At 43.6% G+C, this 23035-nt stretch overlaps 1 protein-coding gene across 1 annotated transcript; it reads right to left on the reverse strand.

Moving 5' to 3' along the window:
• Nucleotides 1–5013: 5013 nt before the first annotated feature.
• Nucleotides 5014–5448, reverse strand: LOC101468092 (histone H3). Its single transcript, XM_014407739.4, has one exon. The coding sequence runs from the start codon at nucleotides 5432–5434 to the stop codon at nucleotides 5024–5026; it is 411 nt and encodes a 136-aa protein (XP_014263225.2). The 5' UTR covers nucleotides 5435–5448; the 3' UTR covers nucleotides 5014–5023.
• Nucleotides 5449–23035: the final 17587 nt, after the last annotated feature.

A 23035-nucleotide genomic window follows, 5' to 3' on the forward strand; every position in this document is an offset into this window, starting at 1 on the left:
TTCAATACATTCAATTATGGCTCCTACACAAACATTGCATATGCATATATATATATATATATATATATATATATATATATATATATATATATATATATATATATATATATTATCATAACTCTGGTTTCACGTGCCTATCAACACAATTTAAAACTGTTATAAAGTCCACACATCAAGTGTACTTGACTCTGCTGTATGCTGTGTAAATGTGATTTTTGAGCTGGGTGAAATCCGTGAAGCAGAAATAATATTTTATTTTAACATTGCATTGCTAATCATCGGTTGTGGCCAATCAAATTGTATGGTCCGACTATAAATAGTAGCTGCTATTTTGATTCATTTATTTATTTATTTATATTTATTTTTGGTTGATTAAGGCTGTTCGTACTACTGGTATGTTTGTGGAGTCGGATTAACCACAGAGGACGTATTTGATTTCCCGTTTCGGGTCTATTAATAAGTTGTGTTTTTACTCTGAAGGCCTAAAGTAGAGGTGACTGGGTGCCCTGGTGGTGGGATATTCCGTGGTTCGTGATTATTTATGCATTCGCCCACTGGTAATCCAGGCTCTGAATCAGTTAACAGTACACGTGCAAATACATGATTGCATCTTCTGATGTCTGTTTTAAATAGCTGTCAATAAATTCGTTATTTTACTCCCAATCACGGCTCTGGCTCAAGTGTTACAAACCTTAGAAACTATGTAAATGAACAGGAAGGCACTAACTATAGTTATATAGTTCATTTGCATAGTACATAGTATCTATAGATACTGTCTGTGTGAAACTCCCAGGTTGGCGTAGTCGGGTTTCCCCTGTGACTGTAAAGCTTTAAGCTCCCGATCGCCACAACACCATATTTGTGTTTGCAGAATCTGATGGATTCTGGTCAGCTGTACATAGATAATCCTGACAATATACAGTAAACCCGAGTCTTAAAAAAACGGAATTAACAGAATTTGAATAAATAAAAAACAAATTTATTCACCTGTGTTTGAGCCTCAGGCATGGCACCATGCCCCTCCCATGTTTTAAATGTACGTTAGAATAGCATGCATCGTCTTGATGCATTCTCAATCATCCAGGAAAGTAAATCTCCAAAAGTTGATTCTGTTCATCTGGACGTAGCGTTTTGTGGGAGAAACGTTTCGTCACTCATCCAAGTGACTTTATCAGTCTCAGCTAACTGCAGGTTTCCAATCTTATAAACAGTACATTTGCATAATGACTGAAACCAGCCACCTGGAGGAACAATGGGCTGGGAGGTCAGTTCCTTAATCAATTATGCAAATTCTAATGACCATTGATCAACACCACTGACCAAAACCCACTGATCAAAGACCACTGATCAGTGCATGGATCAACACAATAAGTGAGCGGGAGGAGTGAGGCGTGAGGTCTTCACACACCCCCATTCTCTGTTCGCCATCTGGGGCAGGGGCTAGCCGTTTGGTCGGTGTCTGGGCTAGTGGGCTGACTGACACACTTTGTACAGTTACATCATAGTCACTGGTTACAACACATAGTGCCCCTCCCCTGCGACCCACGCACACACACACACAGCAGCACTAACGAGGTAAAGTCCCTTCGCATGGTGGTAAAACAGGAAACGTAAAATACGAGCTTTATCGGTTTGTTTGTTCTGTCTCCAAACAGAAACCGTGAAAAGCAACAAAGCAGCATTATTAAACATGAAACCTATGACAGAAATATAGGCTACTCATGTGACTCCTCAAACAACTTACAGGTTTCTAAGACAAACCAAGATTATTATTATTAGTAGTAGTATTAGTATTATTGTATTGTATATTATTTATTGCTAGTTTCGTTTCGTTTTTGTATGGTCTGGCATAAGCATTTCACTGCATGTCGCACTATGTATGATTGTCTATGTGACAAATACAAATTGAATAAAATTTTAACTTTTAGATTTGATCTAAAATGGACCAGGAGAACAAGTTGATTTGAATAATGTGTTCATTAGTTTGTTCTGTTGCGGTGCATCATAAAGGTGAGCTGTAAATGTAGCACATAAAACACTTTTCAAAAAATAAAGAATTATTTAAAATATTGTCAAACTCTGTTGCAGATTGTTCAGTTAATATATTTAAAACAGATGACGTTCATCACGCTGTACAGATCGTGTTTGATTGTGTGTGTTGGGCATTTTGCACACTTTTGTCACAAATATAAACATTTTTTAAGGAAACAACGACGAAAAGTTTTCATGAGACGGTTGCTTTACTTGCAAAAGATAACAGTGCATATTTGCATGTACACATATGGATGTCTTACAATTTTTCTACAATGTTTTCATCTTATCTATATTGTTTTTATTATATTATCCCTCTGTCCAGCACTTTGAATGACACTTGATGTCTTTTAACTGTGCTATAAAGATGACTTGACTTGACAATAGAGAAACGAGGAAGCGGTGTCCTTTGCCTCATTCTATTCTCATCCATAACCCGCATATTTTTGTTCTTTTGGTTTCTTCCGCGTTTGGAGCCATGTGCAACTTGACGTGCAGTCTGAGCTCTGGAGAAGCAGGAATGTGGATTCTACCGCAGATATCCGGTTAAAACCTTTGGGAGAGAGATCAAAGTTTTGTTTTTGTATTTGATACCGCGTTGGTTCTGCGGAAAGAAAGACACGATAGTAAGTACATTTGTGCAGAGGTTTGTTGCATCATTCAGTGTTATGCGATCTCCTTATTTTCCCCGCACTCATCTTCAGATCAGAAATAGGTCCGACATGTTTGTTCACATTTTTTAGTTTTTGGTCCGGGCTGCTGCATAAAAACAGAAACACATCGACAACATTCCGCCGAATTAAATCCATATTAGACTTCAAACGCACTAAATAATTTCTGAAGCAGAATCGGCTGGAATACGAAAACATCTACACAACTAAATAAATAGTGGTTTGCATTACTCGATTTGCACTAATTTGCATTAGCAGTAACAATAAGTGAGCGGGAGGAGTGAGGCGTGGGGTCTTCACACACCCCCGTTCTCTGTTCGCCATCTGGGGCAGGGGTTTGGTCGGTGTCTGGGCTAGTGGGCTGACAAGACTGACACACTTTGTACAGTTACATCATAGTCATTGGTTACAACACATAGCAAGGGCGTAGATTTGGTTTTGGCATTGGTGGGGACGGATGATTCAACCACTGAACTCTGCCCTGTTCCTTTTTTCCTTTTTGTCGCTTCTTGAGAAAAAAAAAAAAAAAAAAGGAGAAATATACTTGCCTACATATGCTATTCTTCATGCTTTTAAATCATTTAAAATTATAGTTCATAGTTTTATATGTGAATTATATAATGTTAAGTTACTATTAAACAAATGACTGACTAAGTATTTTAGGCTTTAGTTTACTTCAGCCATATTCCATATCAATCAGGTATCATACAAACATAAAAATAGCTTCAAATACAGTCATGACAATAAAAGAATATGACTTTAAGGACTTAACAACATTAGTTCAGTTATAGTGCACCAACATCTCTAACACATTAGCACTAAGGGAACACTGAATAACCTGGTGGTTTTTGTCCATAAAACCACTTAGCTACGATTACCACAAAAGATCTCTCGGCAAAACGATGCAACATTTTAGGCACAATATTGCCCCAATCAAATCAGTGAGCTGGGATGTTTTATTCTCAACATGAACTACTGTTACAGCAAAAGACATGGACTACTGGTGTCCCACACAACAACTCAATGTCCATGTGAAGGGGCCACACACATGCCTGCTCCTCTTGTTAACTGAGATAAACTGCTGGCATATTTGTTTTACATCTATACTGTCCAGTCTCTCCTGGTGGACATGGCATACATCAGGATTGTTTAATCTCATTTGAGTCATTGTTGACCTTAGCCATCTTTTTAGTCTTGTGAGAGCACTGAAGCTTCTTTCAGCCTCAGTACATGCGTTTTATCCTCAGATTAAAATTATTGTGTGCTTGATGTGCCTCACCTTTGGGCCTGGCTCTTCCCCTCTGACTGCACTAGGACATATTGCTACCTGATAAAATAACACATGGATTTGTGCCATATAAAAAGTGAGACATGTCAATTCAGATTCTTTGTCAAATATACACTAATGAAACAATTTACATCAGCAGCCTAACAATTGTCATGATAATAAATACTAGTTAATCTATAGCACCAAATCATCAGTCAGTCACCTGTGACCTCGCCTCTTCACCTCTGTCCGAGCTACAACATGGCAGAGCTGCCTCTGTCACCTGATGAATAACAGTGAGCCATTCCACATACATGCAGTCACACATGTGCTTCAAATACAGTCATGAACCACCAAGTCATCATCCAACTTCACCTGTGATTCTTGTATCACCATTACTCCACCACTACACCATTATTAAAACAATTTGTGCAAAGTGCACTCCAAGGTGGAATATTTGCAAAATCATGACTACCTCATGATATTTTGTCTCAAAAATGAACCCTATGAATATGTCAGCACCATTAGGATGAAATTATTGTGGCACCAACATTTTAACGTTAGACACATACTTTTAACAGCCTCTGTAAACCAATATCCTGGCCTGCTCGAGGCTGCCGTTTTCTCTGACAGTTTCAATCAAAATTGGAAATGCTACTGTGGGAGACAGAGAACTAATAGTGCTGCCTGTTGTGCAGTCAGTTTCCAAAACACGTTATTCATGGTTACATACAATTTCAGACTGATGTGGGCTAAAGCCTAGCATAGCCTGTAACGTTATTATGAAGGACACATTTTATGAGTGAACTTGAGTTTAAGTGACTAACAGGTTTCTTTGAAAATTACTTTAATAAATATAAATTTCGTAACTGAAGTCAGTGAATTCCATGTTGATGGCAACTGTAATTTCAGGAATAGAAACAGCATGAAGATTGAAGTGTGAGCATAAGATTCAATTTTAAAAACAATACTAAGAACAACAATAAAGGAGCGAGCTCTTGGTGTGAGTGAGGTGGCTCTTAAAAGAGCCGTTGTTGGTAGGAGAGCGTGCAGCTTAAGCTCTCTCTCCGCGGATGCGGCGAGCCAGCTGGATGTCTTTGGGCATGATGGTGACCCTTTTGGCGTGGATAGCGCACAGGTTGGTGTCCTCGAAAAGTCCGACCAGATAAGCCTCGCTGGACTCCTGCAGAGCCATGACAGCAGAGCTCTGGAAGCGTAGGTCGGTCTTGAAGTCCTGAGCGATCTCGCGCACCAGGCGCTGGAAGGGCAGCTTGCGGATCAGCAGCTCGGTGGATTTCTGGTAACGGCGGATCTCGCGCAGAGCCACGGTACCAGGCCTATAACGGTGAGGCTTCTTGACGCCTCCGGTGGCCGGGGCGCTCTTACGGGCGGCCTTGGTAGCCAGCTGCTTCCTGGGGGCTTTGCCGCCAGTAGACTTGCGAGCAGTCTGCTTGGTTCGTGCCATTCTTCCTCACTTTTCTTTTCTTGTGATACGAGCAGAAAATGTAGCGAACAGAGGAGACTCGCTGCTCTTAAAGTGTGTGACGCGGTGCCGCTCCGGCTCGTGATTGGTGACGGGCTCCACGTGTAGCATCGCCCCGCCTCGGTGTGTGCTGCTCATTGGAGAAAAGTGCATTGAATTTGCGCGCTGCCGCAAGCCTCTCTGCGATTGGTGCGTGACTAATCCGCCCGCGCTCTGCGGAAATATAAGCGAGGCTTTGAGCTGATCGGGCCACATTTTCTCTTAGCCTCGATACTACGAAGAAAAGAACCTAGCCAAACATTGGGAGACTTTCAGCAACGCAAGACTGTAAACGTCTTTTCACTGAAAGACAAACGATGCCGATGAGCTGAGCTGTGTTTTTCCCCTCGGACTGCCGGACTCTGTTTTGGGTTTGCAAACTTTGCTGAAGTACACAAACCTAAAAATCTGTAGGTGGTTTTGTTTTCTCCGTTTGGAGCTTTTTGAGCCATGCCTGGCCACAGCACAGGGGCTCCACGCCACAAGTACCCTAGCTCTTGCTCTAGGGCAGACAACCATCGACCCAACCGGACTATATCCAGGGACAGCACAACCAGCCAAGACTCCTACAAGGATCCTCATGGGGAGCAAATACGTGACCACTCCCGCTATTCAGAGGGCAGGTATGGTCGAGGAAGAAGCCACCCTCGAAACGGCACAGGAAGGGGTTCAGAGACAATAGGATTTATTCCGGGGTCGGCAGACAGCGTGCCGAGCAGCAGGCAGTCCTGTGCCTCCATGGGCTGGAGTAGCTGTAAGGCTCTTATCTGTTCTGTTCTCACCTGTGGATTTTATGGCACCCGGGAGCCCTGCCTCCCCGTTAACGAGAGCTCCACAGACCATACCCCCAAAACGGTCGGTGACCCTCGACCTCCTAACAGCATAGCTGTGAAAACCCCTGGCATGTCTTTGGAGCCCAATAATAAGCAGCCCAAGACCCCCAGGTTGCCCCTGAATGACAGTTTCCGTTACCCAGATGTGCACATAGCAGGTCAGAAGGTAAAGTACCCAGTTGCTGACCCCAAACGGGGTCGCGCATCAGGTAAAGGGGATAACCAGCGGCCGGTCAGCAGCACCAGCCTTATATCCTACGAAGACTACGACTTGGATGAGCAGAGCGACAAAGACATTGACTCTCTGATCACCAAGAAGCTGCTGGAGCTTTACGCCCTGCATCAGATTGACCAGCTGGCCAAGTGCACCTCTGATTCCTCCTTCTCCCGCAAGACCAACGAGATCAGCGAGCTCATCTACAGCATCGCTCAGGACTACAACCTGGAGGAGCAAGAGGCCGAGTGCAAGCTGGTGCACGGGGTCATCCGCATCAGCACGCGGAAGGGCAAAAGGAACAAGGGCTACCTGTCGACCGGGCAGCATCATAACAGCAGGAGGGATGGGACCTTCATGAGCAGTGATTTTCCAGAGGTGAAAGTGTCGGAGCAGACGCCATTAGACGAGCTGGCGAGAAAGATGAGAAATTACAGCGGGCGAACATATTCCTCCAGCACTACTACGGCTTACTCAGCGTACCACCACGACACTGAAACCTACTCCTCAGGCGCTCCTCTGATTCTCTAAAAGTCAAACAAAAACAATGAGATGTAGCCAGTTACATGGGCTATTTCATCCTCCCGCTGTTACCAAGTTGAGCACCTTTTACCCCGAGTGGTTGTACTTCTGCCTTTAAGTGGTCTAGCTACTACCTGCTGTTTTCAAGCAAAAGGCCCACTGAGGAGACTCTCCCCCCCTATTGGGGGGAGTCACCATCGCTCAGGGTGGTGTGCTGCCCAACATCCAGGCTGTGCTGCTGCCCAAGAAGACCGAGAAGCCAGCCAAGGCCAAGTAAACGCAAAGCGCTCTGCTTCACCAAAAACAAAGGCTCTTTTAAGAGCCAAACACTTCCCTCTAAGCAAAGATTCTTCTTGCTGTTACTGTGTCTGTAACATTTTGTGTACTGTGAAATGTAGCTTATGCATTGTGATTTATTTTGAAATGTATGTTCATTCATGTCGTCTTACATAGTCAGGGACTGAAATCCACCTTCAAAATATACTATCATGAGTGCTTAAGCAGTGTGTTTCTTTTATTCACAAGACAAGAATAGACGGTCTTAATATAAAGTCAAAATAAAACTAAAGCAAAAAGCTCTGTCTCTCCTGAGTGGTTAAGGCTTGTGCCTTGTTCAACCTCATTGCTCATCTTACTAATTTAGAATAAATTGGATGTCACCAATTATTAGCTTCATAACTACAACTGTAGACACTCATCATGGTTCACTCGCTTGATAATTAAAGCAGTTTCTACACTCATGGAAACAGACAACACGTGGTACATGACACTGTGGCAAGATCACAAACCTTGTCAAACACAATAGGAAATCATAACAACGTGAGGAAAGGGACAGGTGGACTTCTTTGGTGCTGCAGGAACTACCCAGGTACAGAGGGAGGAAAATGTGGAGCTGTTAGCAACATGTTCAGCACCACTGCTGCTAAATTTGGGACATTTTGCAAAGTCACTTACATCTACGCTTAGTTAACCCCTGTTTTAAGGACAGTAGTGGGTTTGAGCAGGATTCGAACCTGGGCCTCCTGGTCTCAATGCGGCTATTCACCCCATTGTGTTCTCAGAGCATTTCATGCGACCTTAAAGCTCTCAAGAATTACATTAAGTTGCTGAACCCTGACCTCTGACGTGGCAGATTAGTTGGCTTAGCTATAAACTTTGGTGTGTAACTCTGTATGGATCGAAGAATGTATTGACAGTGGGGGTCTGCCTGTCGTAAAATGAGTAAAAGCTGCCTCAGCCAGATAAACAATAGAATTAGAGGAAAACTACTGAGGAGGGGGATACAGGGCAGCCCCGGCCTCTCCTCCAGCTGGGATATCCAAAGAATCGGTGAGGTCAAGAAGTAAACCTCAAGGCTATATTTTGAAAAAAAAAAGGAATTCCCAGCATCCTTAACTCTACAGAGCTCCATTAGTTCAAATGTACACAAATCAAATTGGTTATGAAATCAGTAATGAAATCAATACATGCTAAAATAACAGCTGTATGGGTTCAGCTTGGAGTAAAATGTGTCTTTGAAATCACCTAATATCAGCTCACTTGGCCTAGATTTAGTCAGGTTAGGTTGTAGAGCATTTTGAGTGGATTATATTGGCTAGGTATCATTAACCTATACGTGTACTTCCACTAAAACAGCCAGTGTAGGCTTTCAAAAAATAAAAATAGAACTCAATATTTCATACAGAGATAATACCTTGCAACTATAAATGTAATACTTTCAGTCATGTTTGTTGTTTTTTTAATATAATGTTTTTAAATGTGGGTGATAACTTTTAAAGGTTTATTTCTTTTCTGATAGTGTTTCATAGTAAAACAAGAAGTGTTGTGATGTCTTGTACTATGAAGGTATGATTGTAAAGAGCAAACGGGTGAGGTGTTTCAGGTGTGCAGATCCGACTACAAGCCAACGAAATGAAGATAAAAAATTTCAGAGGTGGGCCATTCTGGTGTCACAAATTTATGAAACGAAAAGGACTGTACATCTGACAGAGTGGAGAAGTGTGAAAACATCCACGATCACCAACAGATTTCAACCGGCTGGACTGCTGCTTGATGGAGATGAGGACACCGCCACGGCCCTTCAGAGGGTGTTCGACTCCAACACTGACAACGAGATTTTTTTTGGTTTTGAAAGCCGACACTGGAGAAGAGGACTTTGGTGGTTTTAGTGCGCAGGAAGAAGAGAAAGATGGTGGTGAATGACTGACTTTTCTTCTTGTTAAAGCCATGTTACTGCACCTGAGCCTAAAAGGTAGGCCAAATCGTTTTTTCTGGTGTGCTGTAGGTTATTGTTATGTACTACTACATTTGTTACTCGTTTATAAAGCACAGTACATGTTTCGTTCTTGTAATTACCGGTACTTGTACATAAAAAGTTGTGCAAATATGTACCGGTAACTTGTTTTTCAAAATATTAATATAAGGGATGTGTTCCCAAACAGCCATCTCTTTCCTGACAATCCCCTTTGTGCATATTCTCTTACATATGGTAAGCAAACATTAAAGCACCTGCGGCTTTTAGTCAGGTGCGGCTGATGTAGGTACAAAACAGGATTTTCCCCTGATTTTAGCTTGTGCGGCTAATATTCAGGTGCGCTTTGTAGTCCGGAAAGTACGGCAATTTAATTTCAAGGGGAAATTAAGTCTCACTGAGGTTAAAGGCCAAAGAATAAAAGTGGGTTTTAAGACGCAATTTAAAATTGGACAGTGAAGGGGCCTCTCTAACGTGCAAGGGCAAATTATTCCATAATTTTGGAGCCACGATAAAGAAGGCCCGCTCCCCTCTGAGCTTCCTCCTGGATCTCAGTACCTCCAGGGGCAGCTGGTCAGCTGACCTGGGAGACCGACAGGGTGTGTGGAGATGAAGAAGCTCAGAGAGGTAAGGCGGGGCAAGACTGAACATAAGAATTTTAAAATTAACTCTAAAAGACACAGGGAGCCAGTGCAGTGAGGCTGGGACAGGGGTTATATGCTCTATTTTAAAAGTTCCTTTTAGGAGTCATGAAGAAGCATTTTGAACCAGCTGCAGACTTGAGAGCAATGACTGACTGACCCCCACGTATCTACAGAGGAGGACTCGCAGGGACCACTGGGTCCAAACACCAACAACTCTGTTTTCTTTTCATTAAAATTTAAAAAGTTTAGAGCCAACCAAGCTTTAATGTCATCTAGGCATGTTGTGAGAGGTTTTATGGAGATGCCACCCTTCTGCTTCAGGGGTAAATAAATTTGGATGCCATTATCATCTAGAAAATCTTTCAGTTGACTAAAAACAATTTTCTCTAAAACCTTGGAAAGTAAAGGGAGCTCGGAAGTAGGCCTATAGTTCGCTAAAACTGTGTGGCTGGTGCACAGATGTAACAGTGATTGCTCAGCACTGCTCTTCCTCTCTGGAATACCTTTTTATTCACTGCAAACCGTTTTATTCTCCGCGGGAGTTTGCTTCATTCATCCTGGCCGCTGTTTACATCCCGCCAGATGCGGATGCGCAGGCAGCTCAGTGCGCACTCACGGAGCAGATACTGCACATGGAGCGGACATTCCCGGACTCTCTCATCATTGCTCTTGGGGACTTTAACAAAGCCAATCTGAGCCATGAGCTTCCCAAATACAAGCAGTATATTAAATGCCCGACCAGAGAGGAGAGGACATTAGACCACTGTTACAGCACGATCAGCGGGGCCTATCGTGCGGTGCCCCGCGCTTCACTCGGACTTTCTGACCATGTCATGATCCTTCTAATCCCCGCGTACAGACAGAGGCTGAAGCTCTCCAAACCTGTCGTGAGGACCAAAAAACTGTGGAGCAACGAGGCTGTGGAGGAGCTTCGCACGTGTTTGGAGTCTACAGACTGGGACACAATGAAGGCTGCTTCTAACAGCTTGGACGAGTTTACGGACACTGTCACCTCCTATATCCACTTCTGTGAGGACAGCATTGTGCCATCACGCACCAGGGTGAGTTATAACAATGACAAACTCTGGTTTACTCCTAAACTCAAAAAGCTGTGGCTGGAAAAGAGAAAGGCGTTCAGAAGCGGAGACAGGGACTGCTACAGAGAGGCCAAGTACAGGTTCACTAAAGAAGTGGACATTGCTAAACACCAGCACTCTGAGAAGATGCAGCAGCAGATCTCAGAGAATGACTCGGCCTCTGTGTGGAAAGGTTTTAGGAATATCACCAACTACAAGCCTAAAACCCCCCACTCCACTGATGACTTGCTCTTGGCCAACACCCTTAACGACTTCTACTGCCGTTTTGACGAGCCATCAGGAAGTCTTCACACCTCCAACGGCCCCAACAATAGAGACACTTTGGACACTCATTCCCCCACCTCTCCCCCCTCCATAGAGCCATCACCACCTTCAAACACTTTATCTACAACACCCCCCTCCTCACCCCACACAAAAGAGGATTTCACACCACCTCCTCCCACCACAACTCTTCATATTCATGAAGAAGGTGTGAGGAAGAAGTTTAAGAGTCTGAATGCTCGAAAAGCTCCCGGCCCAGACGGTGTGTCTCCTGCCACCCTCAGACACTGTGCAAACGAGCTGGCCCCAGAGTTTTCTGGCATTTTCAACTCAACGCATGTCATGTGCCTGCCTGCTTCAAGTCCTCTACCATAATCCCTGTCCCCAAGAAACCTAGGATCACTGGACTAAATGACTACAGACCCGTGGCTCTGACATCTGTGGTCATGAAGTCTTTTGAGCGCCTGGTTCTCTCCTATCTCAAGACCCTCACGGCCCCCCTCCTGGACCCCCTGCAGTTTGCATACAGAGCCAACAGGTCTGTAGATGACGCCATCAACATGGCCCTACACTTCATCCTGCAGCATCTGGACTCCCCGGGAACCTACGCCAGGATCCTGTTTGTGGACTTCAGCTCTGCCTTCAACACCATCCTTCCAGACCATCTCCAAGGCAAGCTTTCCCAGATTAATGTGCCTGATCCCATCTGCCGGTGGATCACTGACTTCCTGACGGACAGGAAGCAGCATGTGAGGCTGGGAAAGAATGTCTCGGACTCCCGGACCATCAGCACCGGCTCCCCTCAGGGCTGTGTTCTTTCTCCTCTGCTCTTCTCCCTGTACACCAACTGCTGCACCTCCACCCACCAGTCTGTCAAGCTAATCAAGTTTGCAGATGACACCACCGTTATTGGACTCATCTCGGACGGGGATGCGTCTGCCTACAGGAGGGAGGTTGAACGTCTGGTGTCCTGGTGCAGCCACAACAACCTGGTGCTGAATGCCCAGAAGACAGTGGAGATTATTGTGGACTTCAGGAAGCACACAGCCCCACTCCCCACCATCATCCTGACTGACACCCCCATCACCTCTGTGGACTCATTCCGCTGCCTGGGTACCACCATCACCCAGGACCTGAAGTGGGAGCCCACCATCACCTCCGTCATTAAGAAAGCCCAGCAGAGGATGTACTTCCTGAGGCAGCTGAAGAAATTCAACCTGCCAACATGGACGATGATGCAATTCTACACTGCAATCATTGAGTCCATCCTCACCTCCTCCATCACCGTGTGGTACGCTGGAGCCACTATCAGGGACAAACAGAGACTGCAGCGTGTTGTGCGCTCTGCTGAGAAGGTGATTGGCTGCAGACTCCCATCTCTGCAGGACCTGTACACCTCCAGGACACTGGGGCGTGCAGCTCGGATCTCAGCTGACCCATCTCACCCTGGACACAGTCTGTTTGACCTGCTCCCCTCAGGCAGGAGGCTCCGGTCCATTCGCACCAGAACCTCTCGCCATAAGAACAGTTTCTTCCCCTCTGCTGTTGGACACATGAACAATAACCGTATGACTGTTCCCACCACTAACACATGACCCTACGCTGTGTTCACTGCATCATTCAATGTTTGGCACTGATCACCACCTGCACTCATGTATATATCATGTATATATCTATCTACTTAGCACTTCTAATTCTTATTCTTATTTTTATTTTAATGTCTATTTTAGCGTAATTTATGAGAGTATGTTTGCACTGAAGCACCGCAGCAATTTCCTAATGTTATAAACCTGCTCAACATTTGGCAATAAAACCCTTTCTGATTCTGATTTTGATGCCATAGCCCTGACACTACACACTGCCCTGTCACACCTGGAGAAGAGAGACACGTATGTGAGAATGCTGTTTGTAGATTACAGCTCAGCATTCAATACCATCGTTCCCTCGAAGCTGGACAGGAAACTGCAGGATCTAGGACTGAGCAGCTCCCTCTGCAGCTGGATCCTTAGCTTCCTGTCTGACAGACGCCAAGTGGTCAGACTGGGCAACATCACCTCATCCCCCATCACACTGAACACTGGTGCTCCACAGGGGTGTGTACTGAGCCCTCTCCTGTACTCACTCTACACCTACGACTGCACAGCCACTAACAACTCCAACATCATTGTGAAGTTTGCGGACGACACTACAGTGGTGGGTCTTATCACCAATGGTGATGAGACGGCTTATAGGGAGGAGGTCAGCGCCCTGACCCACTGGTGTCAAGACAACCATCTCACCCTCAACGTCGCAAAGACAAAGGAGTTGATAGTGGACTTCCGGAGGTGCAGAGAAGTACACACCCCCATCACCATCAACGGCGCTGCTGTGGAGAGAGTGAGCAGCTTCCGGTTCCTTGGCGTACACCTGGCTGAGGATCTTACATGGTCAGTACACACAAACAAAACAGTGAAGAAGGCGCAGCAGCGCCTCTTCTTTCTCAGGAGACTGAAAAGATTCGGCATGAGCCCCCGCATCCTCAGGACCTTCTATCACTGTGCCATTGAGAGCATCCTCACTGGATGCATCACCACCTGGTATGGCAACAGCACCGCCTACAACTGCAAAGCTCTCCAGCGAGTAGTGCGGTGCTCTGAACGGATAATTGGAGGTGAGCTTCCCTCCCTCCAAGACATCTACAGGAAGCGGTGCCTGAGGAAAGCGGGGAGGATCATCAAGGACTCCAGTCACCCCAGCCATAAACTGTTCAGACTGCTTCCATCAGGAAGGAGGTTCTGCAGCATCCGGTCCCGTACCAGCAGACTGAGAGACAGCTTCTTCCACCAGGCCATCAGACTGCTGAACACGTCATAGACACCTCAGCTTCACTACTGGAACTTTAACATTATGCACTCCATACTGTACAGTAATGCCACTGTTTTGCACATGTCTCACTCTGTATATTTTTATATATTTTATTTATTGTTTAGTCTATTTAATTTGTAAAATATGTACACACACACACACACACACACACACACACACACGTAGAAAAATATTTAGTATACACATCCAGAAATGCATATACTATTATATATTGTACATATATTTATTAGTTTCAGATGTGGCCATTCTTGTATTTTGCTTGTTTACATTATTGTATTTTGCACAACTCTGTTGCTTGTGAAGCTCGCACACAAGAATTTCACTCACATGTGCTGTACCAATGTACCTGCACATGTGATGTGACAATAAAAGTGATTTGATTTGATTTGATTTGATTCTGATCAAGACCAGGTTTCTTAAGCAGTGGCTGCACTAGTGCATGTTTGAAACTTGCAGGAACCACACCAGAAGACAGACTGCTGTACCTTCTCTCTGTATTTAGACTCATTGTTGTTGGTGATGAGACCCACCACTGTTGTGTCATCTGAAAACTTGATCATGTGATTTGAGCTGTACTGTGCAGTACAGTCATGTGTTAGCAAGGTGAACAGCAGTGGACTAAGCACACAGCCCTGTGGTGATCCTGTACTCAGTCTGTGTTATTTCCTATGGAGACAGACTGGGACCTGTGTCACGGTCTGGAGGGCAGACCGTGGGGATGTGGGGAAAGGAGGACCCAAAACGCAGACTCTGCGATGCAAACAGTGCTCTTTATTTACAGTGGAAAGCTGTAAACACAATAACTCCCCGTTGCTCCCTCGAACCCCGTGTGCGTGCTTCCCTCCGACGTCTGTGCTCGTGCTCGTGCTCCCCGCTGTTGTGTTACTGCACACCCTGTGCGTGCTGCCCTTCTGGTCCCTCGTTTCACCTGCAGGACAATACAGAAGCAGCCGTTAAACACTGAACGCGCGCGCACACACACACACACACACACACACACACACACACACACACACACACACACACACACACACACACACACACACACACACACACACACACACACACACACACACACACACACAATCCGCACTTCCTAATGCTACACACTGACTTGGAGTCTTAGCTTAATGATCCCGCGCCGGTGGGAGCTCCAACTCTCTCCTAAGTAGCTCCCCCAACGAGCCCTGATCACCAACAGGTGTGGCATGAACTTCAGGTGTGGCCAGTCCTTCCGCAGGGCCACACCCCTCAGGCCTGCAGGTGGCTGAGCTCCATCCTCCAGCCACACCCGCAGACATACACACCCATACCCTGCCTATACATATGAGTGGGACACAGACTAACACAGCACAGTGCAGAAAAACACACACATCACCAAAATAATAATAACAACAATATCAACGGGAGGTGAGTCAAAACTGCTCACGGACCCCGAGTCCTCCAGAGCTGGGTCCGTGACAACCTGTCAGTTAGGAAGTCCAAGATCCAGTTGCAGAGTGTGATGTTTATTCCCAGTAGGTCCAACTTCTTCACCAGCCTCTGGGGAATGACAGTGTTGAATGCTGCGCTGAAGTCATTAAACAGCTATCTGACATAAGTGTCCTTTTTGTTGAGATGGGAGAGAGAATGGTGAACAGCAGACGAGATGGCATGATTTCTGGAGCGGTTTGGGCAGTAGGCAAACTGTAGCAGCTCCAGATTTGGTGGAAGGTGAGTTTTCATGTGCCTCAATACCAGCCTCTCAAAGCACTTTGCGATGATGGGTGTAAGTGTCACCAGCCGGTAGTCATTGAGGCAGGAAACAGTGGCACTTCTTTGGCACTCGGGTGATTTTTGTAGTTTTGATGCATAGATCAGTGGTGTATTTAAGATTGTCCAATCTGGGGGAGGGGTGAAGCCTTTGTTGGGATTCAGAGATTCTTTTATTGCTACCATATAATCTGCCTTATGAAGAATGTATTAATAATATGTTTTACAGTATCATTTATCAGTAATATTTCCTGCAGGGTTTATAAAATTGCATTGAATATGTCTGTCATCACATTGACCTTTCTCTTTTTACAGGTTGAGTTCATTTTATACACAATGCATAAATGTGCTTGGTTAAGAGTTGATGTTCCATTCTAGAAGGTTTTAAGCTTCACTGGTGAGAAGGTCCAGATGATACATGCTGAGGGGAGATGAGAACATAGCAGGTTAATTGCATGCACGCTTACGATACACATATTAATCTAGTAGCAGGTCTGAGCGAAGGCCTAAGCGTCTTCCACTTCAGTTTGAGACTGGCTGCAAAGTACTCTACTTAGTGATTAATGACGAGGGTCCATTATTAGCTCTCAGAGATGCCAAGACCTGAAGTTATTACCTTAAAAGGCAAGTAATGTAGAAAAGAGAAGTTATATGTCGGTTTATGGTTATTAAAAGTGTATGTGATGTACCCTTGTCTGCACGAGTTGAACTTTTGCCCGTCTGTCACCATGTATTTTTGAACTGTATTGACCTAGGTGTGATATTTTATCCTATAAAACCAGAACCCAATGTATTCTTGTCAGAGCAAAACAATCCGTATGCTGACGGTTGGTTGTTCTCCTGTGATAATAAAACTCATCGTTTGATTGCACTTTTCCGGAGCCTCCGTCGTTTGTTGTCTGGTCTGAAGTTGATCGATCTCGCAGCACCTTGTATGCTGAATGTTTGAGTAAACAAGGTCTAACATGCTGTCCCCTCTTGTCGCAAAGTCAATGTTCTAATGAAATTTGGGCAGAACTGATTTTTATCAGGTATCTCTCCCTCCTTTTTTGTGACATTGGCAGGACTTTTATTTAGTTGTAATTATAAAAGACCAAATTGGTTGTGAGAGTTGATCATTCAAGATCAGCTCAGCAGACAAAACACAGTTTAAGTGTCATGGTGAGCTGTGCTGGAGGCTAGAGTAGGGCCCAAATACAGGACTCTGAGACAATATTAACTTAAAGAGGCAGCTTTTTTTGATATAGTAATTACATAAAGCAAAGTACAAGACAAAACACTAAAAGAAGCAAACAAAAGATAAACTTGAACTCAGATCTTGGCAACTGAAGCACTCATAACCAGATATAACTGAGAGAACATGAAAGACACTCTATGGCACAGCTACTATGGAGAACATGACAAAGAACAGAGGGCACACATGAAGGATAACGAGGAGATGGGTAACAGGTGTGAACACAGCTGGGACTAATCAGTCATGGCCAGACACAGAGGAAGGAAAACCGGTTACACTTTGTTTTCTTTTATTTTTCAATACCAAACTGTCATAATACACATAGGTACATATAGAAATGATCTTTTTCTTTTTTATAGCATATAAAAAAAAACATAAATGGGATGAGTACCTGAATACCCCCACTCCCTCCCAATAATGTAAAAATGAATATGTTACAGAGGAAATGAATTAACCCATACAAAATATACAAAAAAAAGCAAGAACAAGAAATCAACAATAAGATAGTAGTGCGTATCCTTATAGTTTAATATTAACATTAATAAATATTGATAAATCTTAAATATTAAGAGTAGTAACAATATTAATATTACTGAATCCCTGCTCAGCGGTTGAAACAAATTAATAATGCTGGAATATCTTTAAATAAAGCATTCTTATAAGGTAGAACAGCCACTGCCGGGAATAGCAGAACAATTTGTACACTGTCATATGGTGGACTACAGAGAGAGTTCTACTTTTCTAAGTATTTAAGTAATGGTTTCCAGTGAGTAAAAAAAAAAAAAATCTATTGGATGAGCCTCTGATGGAGAATTTTATCTTCTCCAATTTTAAGAGTCCTAAGATATCCTGTAGCCACACTTTAATTAATGGTGGCTGAGATGATTTCCACAACAACAAAATTATTTTTCTAGCGATGAGAGAAGCAAAGGCCATAAGGTTATTTTGAATAGTTGTAGTATGAAGGTTATTTGGTGGTTTTCCAAATATAGCGATATGTGGAGTCGGAATCAATTTTATACCCAATATATCTGAAATTATTTTGAAGAATTGATGCCAAAATTCAGACAACCTAGGGCACGCCCAGGACATATGAGTAAGATTGCAAGGTATCTGTGAGCATCTGTTACATTTATCATCAAATTTATCTGGGTAAAATGTTGACAGTTTTTCTTTACAGTAGTGTAATCTGTGGAAAATTTTAAATTGTATTAATGAAAGTCTGGCACAACTACAAGACAAATTAATGGCCCCTACCGCTCCATCCCACAACAACTCAGAAAAACTCATATGGAGTTCTGACGTTGAGAGTTCTACTACCTGATGTGAGGTATATAAGACTGCCTACAGCCTCTCTATACGTCCTCACATCTCTCACCTTTGATCACAGGGAGTTACTCTGGGTTTACAGTTCTGCATGTTAAACCTCATCAGTATCTTATTGACATATGTTTCTTGTGACATTGTTATACATCCCTCAGACTGAGTGAAATCAATACCCAGAAAATGCTGAAGTCTGCCCAAGTCTTTCATTTTAAATCGGACTGAAAGCATTTCTTTCACATCCTTCATTACCTTTTCATTGCCAGCTGCAATTATCCACCCAGGTGATCACCTTGCCATGTCCTGCCTCCTTGGTATAAACACAGTAGTCTGCTGGGTTTTGCCTGAAACAGTTCTCAGTTAGGTAGGTTTAGTTCAGTCTTCATGTTTATTATCTTGTTCCCCAATCAGTCATGTCTTCTTTCACTCCTGTCTCTGTGCTCCGTGTTCCCTTTGTTCAATGTCAAGTCCACATCTTTGTGTTATACTTCCTGTTTTACTTTGACGTTCCCTTGTCTCATGCCAGTGTTTCAAGTTTTGCTTCCCCTTGGTCCCGTCACGTTTCATTTCTCCCAGCTGTGCTCTCCTCCAGTGTCTCATTCCCTCATTATCCCTCAGTATATTTAAGCCCCATGTTTCCCTTGCTGTGTGTTAGGTTATATTATTTTCTAGTGTAGCTCCCATCCAGCAAATAAAGCTTTGGGGTTTTTTTTTTTGTTTACTCTTCGCCTCTGTTAGGCTACGTTCACACTGCAGGTCTTAATGTTCAATTCCGATTTTCTGATCAAATCCGATTTCTTTGTCTGCTTGTTCACACTACAAATAAAATGTGACAGCAAACACACTCTAGTGTGAACCCTCAAAGCGGCCCGCGTGCGCAAAAGAAGACGTCACACACAACGTGCTCTGTTTAGACTCAGACCAAACAGTATTGTTTGAATGATGGCCCTTAATATAAAGACTTGTTTCGGACTTTACGTTTCCCAATTTTGCTTTAAGTTTTAAAGTTATTTTGTTATTTACATATGGCCTAATAATTATCCTTATTGCTGTTTTAGAGGAGCAGTGCTTCAAAGGAAAGTTGCAGATTTCTGTCAGAATCTGCAGATTATACATTACAAATAAAATGTTCATGTTTCTCCAACATTGTCTTCCCAACAGTTTCACTGACATCTACATGCCAGGAAGCGTTCACGATGTCTTCTCGGGCTCTTCTCCGGCGCTGATAATTGGCGTCTGTCTTGTGTCAGTGAAGTAGAAGACGGATTTAAGGTGACATGGCCATTCAAACAGCAGTCGCTTTCTAAAACATTAGATATGTATCGAATTCAGTACCACATACGAAAGTGACCTGGGTCGGATTTGAAAATATTGGATTTGTGCTGTTCACACTGTCATACCATGATCGATATGGGTCGCATAGGGTCAAAAAAGTCAGATTTGATGCGCTTTCCCCTGCAGTGTGAAGGTAGCCAAAGTCTGCATTTGGGTCCTCCAATGCCAGCACACAGCCTGTTCATGACAAATGCAGCACATAACAGCAGGGTGCAAGGTGCTAGCAGGCATCTACACGGTACGCCATAACCAAGTGGCCGGCATAGTATACAGAAACATCTGTGCTGAGTGTGGCCTGGAAGTCAAACTGGGAGAGTTGAAGGTAGTTGAGAATGACCGAGCTAAGATCCTGTGGGACTTCTGAATGACAGCAACATCAGGAAGAAGGAACACGAAAAGCTGGAGAAATACCAAGGGCTCAGAGAAGATGTGGAGGGTGAAAATAACAGTGGTCCCAGTGGTAATCAGAGTGCTTTGTGCAGTGACTCCCAAGCTAGACGAGTGGCTCCAGCAGATCCCAGGATCAACATCTGAGATCTTTCTAGAAGAGCACAGCCCTAAGAACAGCTAAGATACTGCGCAGGACCCTCAAGCTCCCAGGCCTCTGGTAGAGGACCTTAAACGATAGACCGCCCGCAGGGGCGAGAGGGGAATTTTTAATGACCTTGTGTGGGTGTGTCCTGTCAACTCTCCCACCTTGGTGAGCTTTGTCTGGTGGCTGCTTGCTCCTCCTCTGTGAAGTGTGTGTTTTGGTGATTTAGCCGTTTTCAGTTACTTTTCAGTTTAGTAAAACTAGAAGTGCTAGAAAACCTAAAAGTCAACCAAACACGGGGGCCAGTTTAGCTCAGTGGAAAACAGCGGATTGAGTTCGAGTCCAACCTGCGGCCCTTTGCTGCATGTCTTCCCCGTCTCCCTCTTCCTCTGCACTTTACTCTTCATTTTCACTATTACTATCCAATAAAAGGCAAGGTGCCTTGTTTCTTTGAGGATTTCTCCAAAATGTGATGATCAGAGTTATGGATGGTCTGGTATGATAAGTGGTTTTGTTTGGAGTTGTGCAGAACTTGTCTGTGTCACCATTTCAGAGAATATGATCAAGAGATGACAATAGCCAAATTGTCCAGCAGGTGCCACTGTGGAGATGGTTTCAGATTGTTTTGAATCGTCAATACAAGCACAAACACTTCAAATCTTTCATGAAGCCTTGCTTTGCTCATCATGGTGACACCTTCACTGGAGATCTGTATCTCATCATTGCCATAGTTATGTCACAGTGTAGCTGGAAGCTGAGCCAAAATCCAGATTAAAGGGCAAACTTCATAAATCGCAAAACTGACCTTTATCTTCTGAAGCAGAAAATCCACATTTATTCCCAACTAAGGGTTTAAATGCACAAAGGGCCAAAATAAGACAGAAATAAAACAGGAAACAAACACTGAGACAGAGACTAAGATGCACAAACTTGACAGGGACAAAAAAGAAAACAAACATGAAGCTGAAACCAGCTAAACACATGTGACACAGGGTTCATAAGAACAACAGGCAAATTTTTACTCAAACACAAAGTCCCCAGAGAGATGCATGCTTCACTAGCACAAACCTATCATCCAGGGGAAGGACAAAGAGCCCAAAACAGTAAGTAGTTTATCTGTAATTCTGTTTTTATAAATTCCTTCACCTTCTTTTACTTTGTGTTTGTAAGTGTGGCTTTAAAAGGACAATACGAGATCTAGTAAGGCTATAATTAGGTAACATGTTCTTATTCTTATGAGGTAGGCCTGATACAGTTTGTTTGCACCATCTACTTTCAAAAAGTTTAAAAAGAAGAAAGATCAGAAACTAACAGAGATCAGTGGAATTATTTCCTCTCCTCAATCTAATCCACTGACCTTAAGTGTTACTCTAATTTAAAAGCTTTGTGAGCTCCTGATGTCATTTCAGTGTTAGAATTCATAGACACTGTTGTGTCTGACACTTTACTATCAGGTCGAAGAAACCTTTTGTATTTCCCATCAGTTTCAGTGCAGTGTTTTCACACGTAAAGAACAACATGGGGAAATTCTGTAATTCTTCACCAACGTGTCTGATCAGATTAGTGGAATAAAGAAATATTTATGGCTTTTTAACTTATTGCATTTATTTTCTGTTAGAAAAAATTAAAACATTTAATTGTAAACTGATTTGGTTACTACAAATTTGTGTATGAACATATAAACTCTGTCGTTTCTTGCATGGTGAACTTCACAGTCACCATCATTATGTGATGTGTTGGTTTAGTGTGTGACCAGCTCAGTTAGAAGAGACTCCCCAATCAGGGCAGCAAACAATACAAACAAACAACAAATCTGCAGAAGCAAAGTTAGTCACCAGAACTATTCTGTTAGCAGACATTTATCACCGATGGCTGGTCTTTGACTCTGACCACACTGCAAGGTGTCACCCCTTATTCAACAGAGCATGTCTGTATCAGAGTGTGCAGATCCTCTCTGGAAACCCTAACTGTAAAGCAGGTCTCAGTTTATTTTTCATAGTAAAAGGAAACCTCAACATCTGTCAGCCTACGAGACCCTCCACAGATTTTTCAGGACTCAGTGAACAAACACCAGAGATTTTTTTTTTCTATTTGTGGACTAGGTAGAGGCACAGGACTCTCTCAGCCAACATGGGACCCCAAAACTACAAGCTCGACATCAATATTGTATCTAGATCAGCTCTCTCAATTATGTGCTTAAGAATGCATTCTTCGGGTGGCCAGAGAGAAAGGCCAGATTCTATGGCGTGGGGCGAAGATAATGTTTTTTTTTCGGATTACTCCCGACTAACCATGGACCGGCGTGTGTCCTTTAAACAAATCAAGTTGGAGTTGAGGGAAAGAGGAGTGGAATACTCCCTGCTCTACCCTGCCACTCTAGAAATAAAACATAATGGAGCAAGGCACAGATTTTCTTCACCTGAGGAGGCTTCAAAATTCATTAAGAACACCCCCCACGCACACACACGCACAAACGCATCCTCCAACCGTTTATGCATGGACGATGAATACAGAGTTTATCACGCAACATCAAAGGGATGTGCCTTTTTTCACGTCACGCTGTGCGCCACGTTATTGTTTACATGAGATGAATTGCAGAATGGCAGATAGAGACAAAATACTGTTACTCTGACTATCTTCAGGTTTTACAGCTTACATATACACACGCAGTTCCTGTCCCT

The sequence above is a fragment of the Maylandia zebra genome, linkage group LG3 (assembly GCF_041146795.1).
Source record: "Maylandia zebra isolate NMK-2024a linkage group LG3, Mzebra_GT3a, whole genome shotgun sequence".
Taxonomy (NCBI): domain Eukaryota; kingdom Metazoa; phylum Chordata; class Actinopteri; order Cichliformes; family Cichlidae; genus Maylandia; species Maylandia zebra.

Bases quoted from the DNA above. Each gene is read 5' to 3' on its own strand.
- LOC101468092 (XM_014407739.4), bottom strand. From the start codon at position 5,434: ATGGCACGAACCAAGCAGACTGCTCGCAAGTCTACTGGCGGCAAAGCC.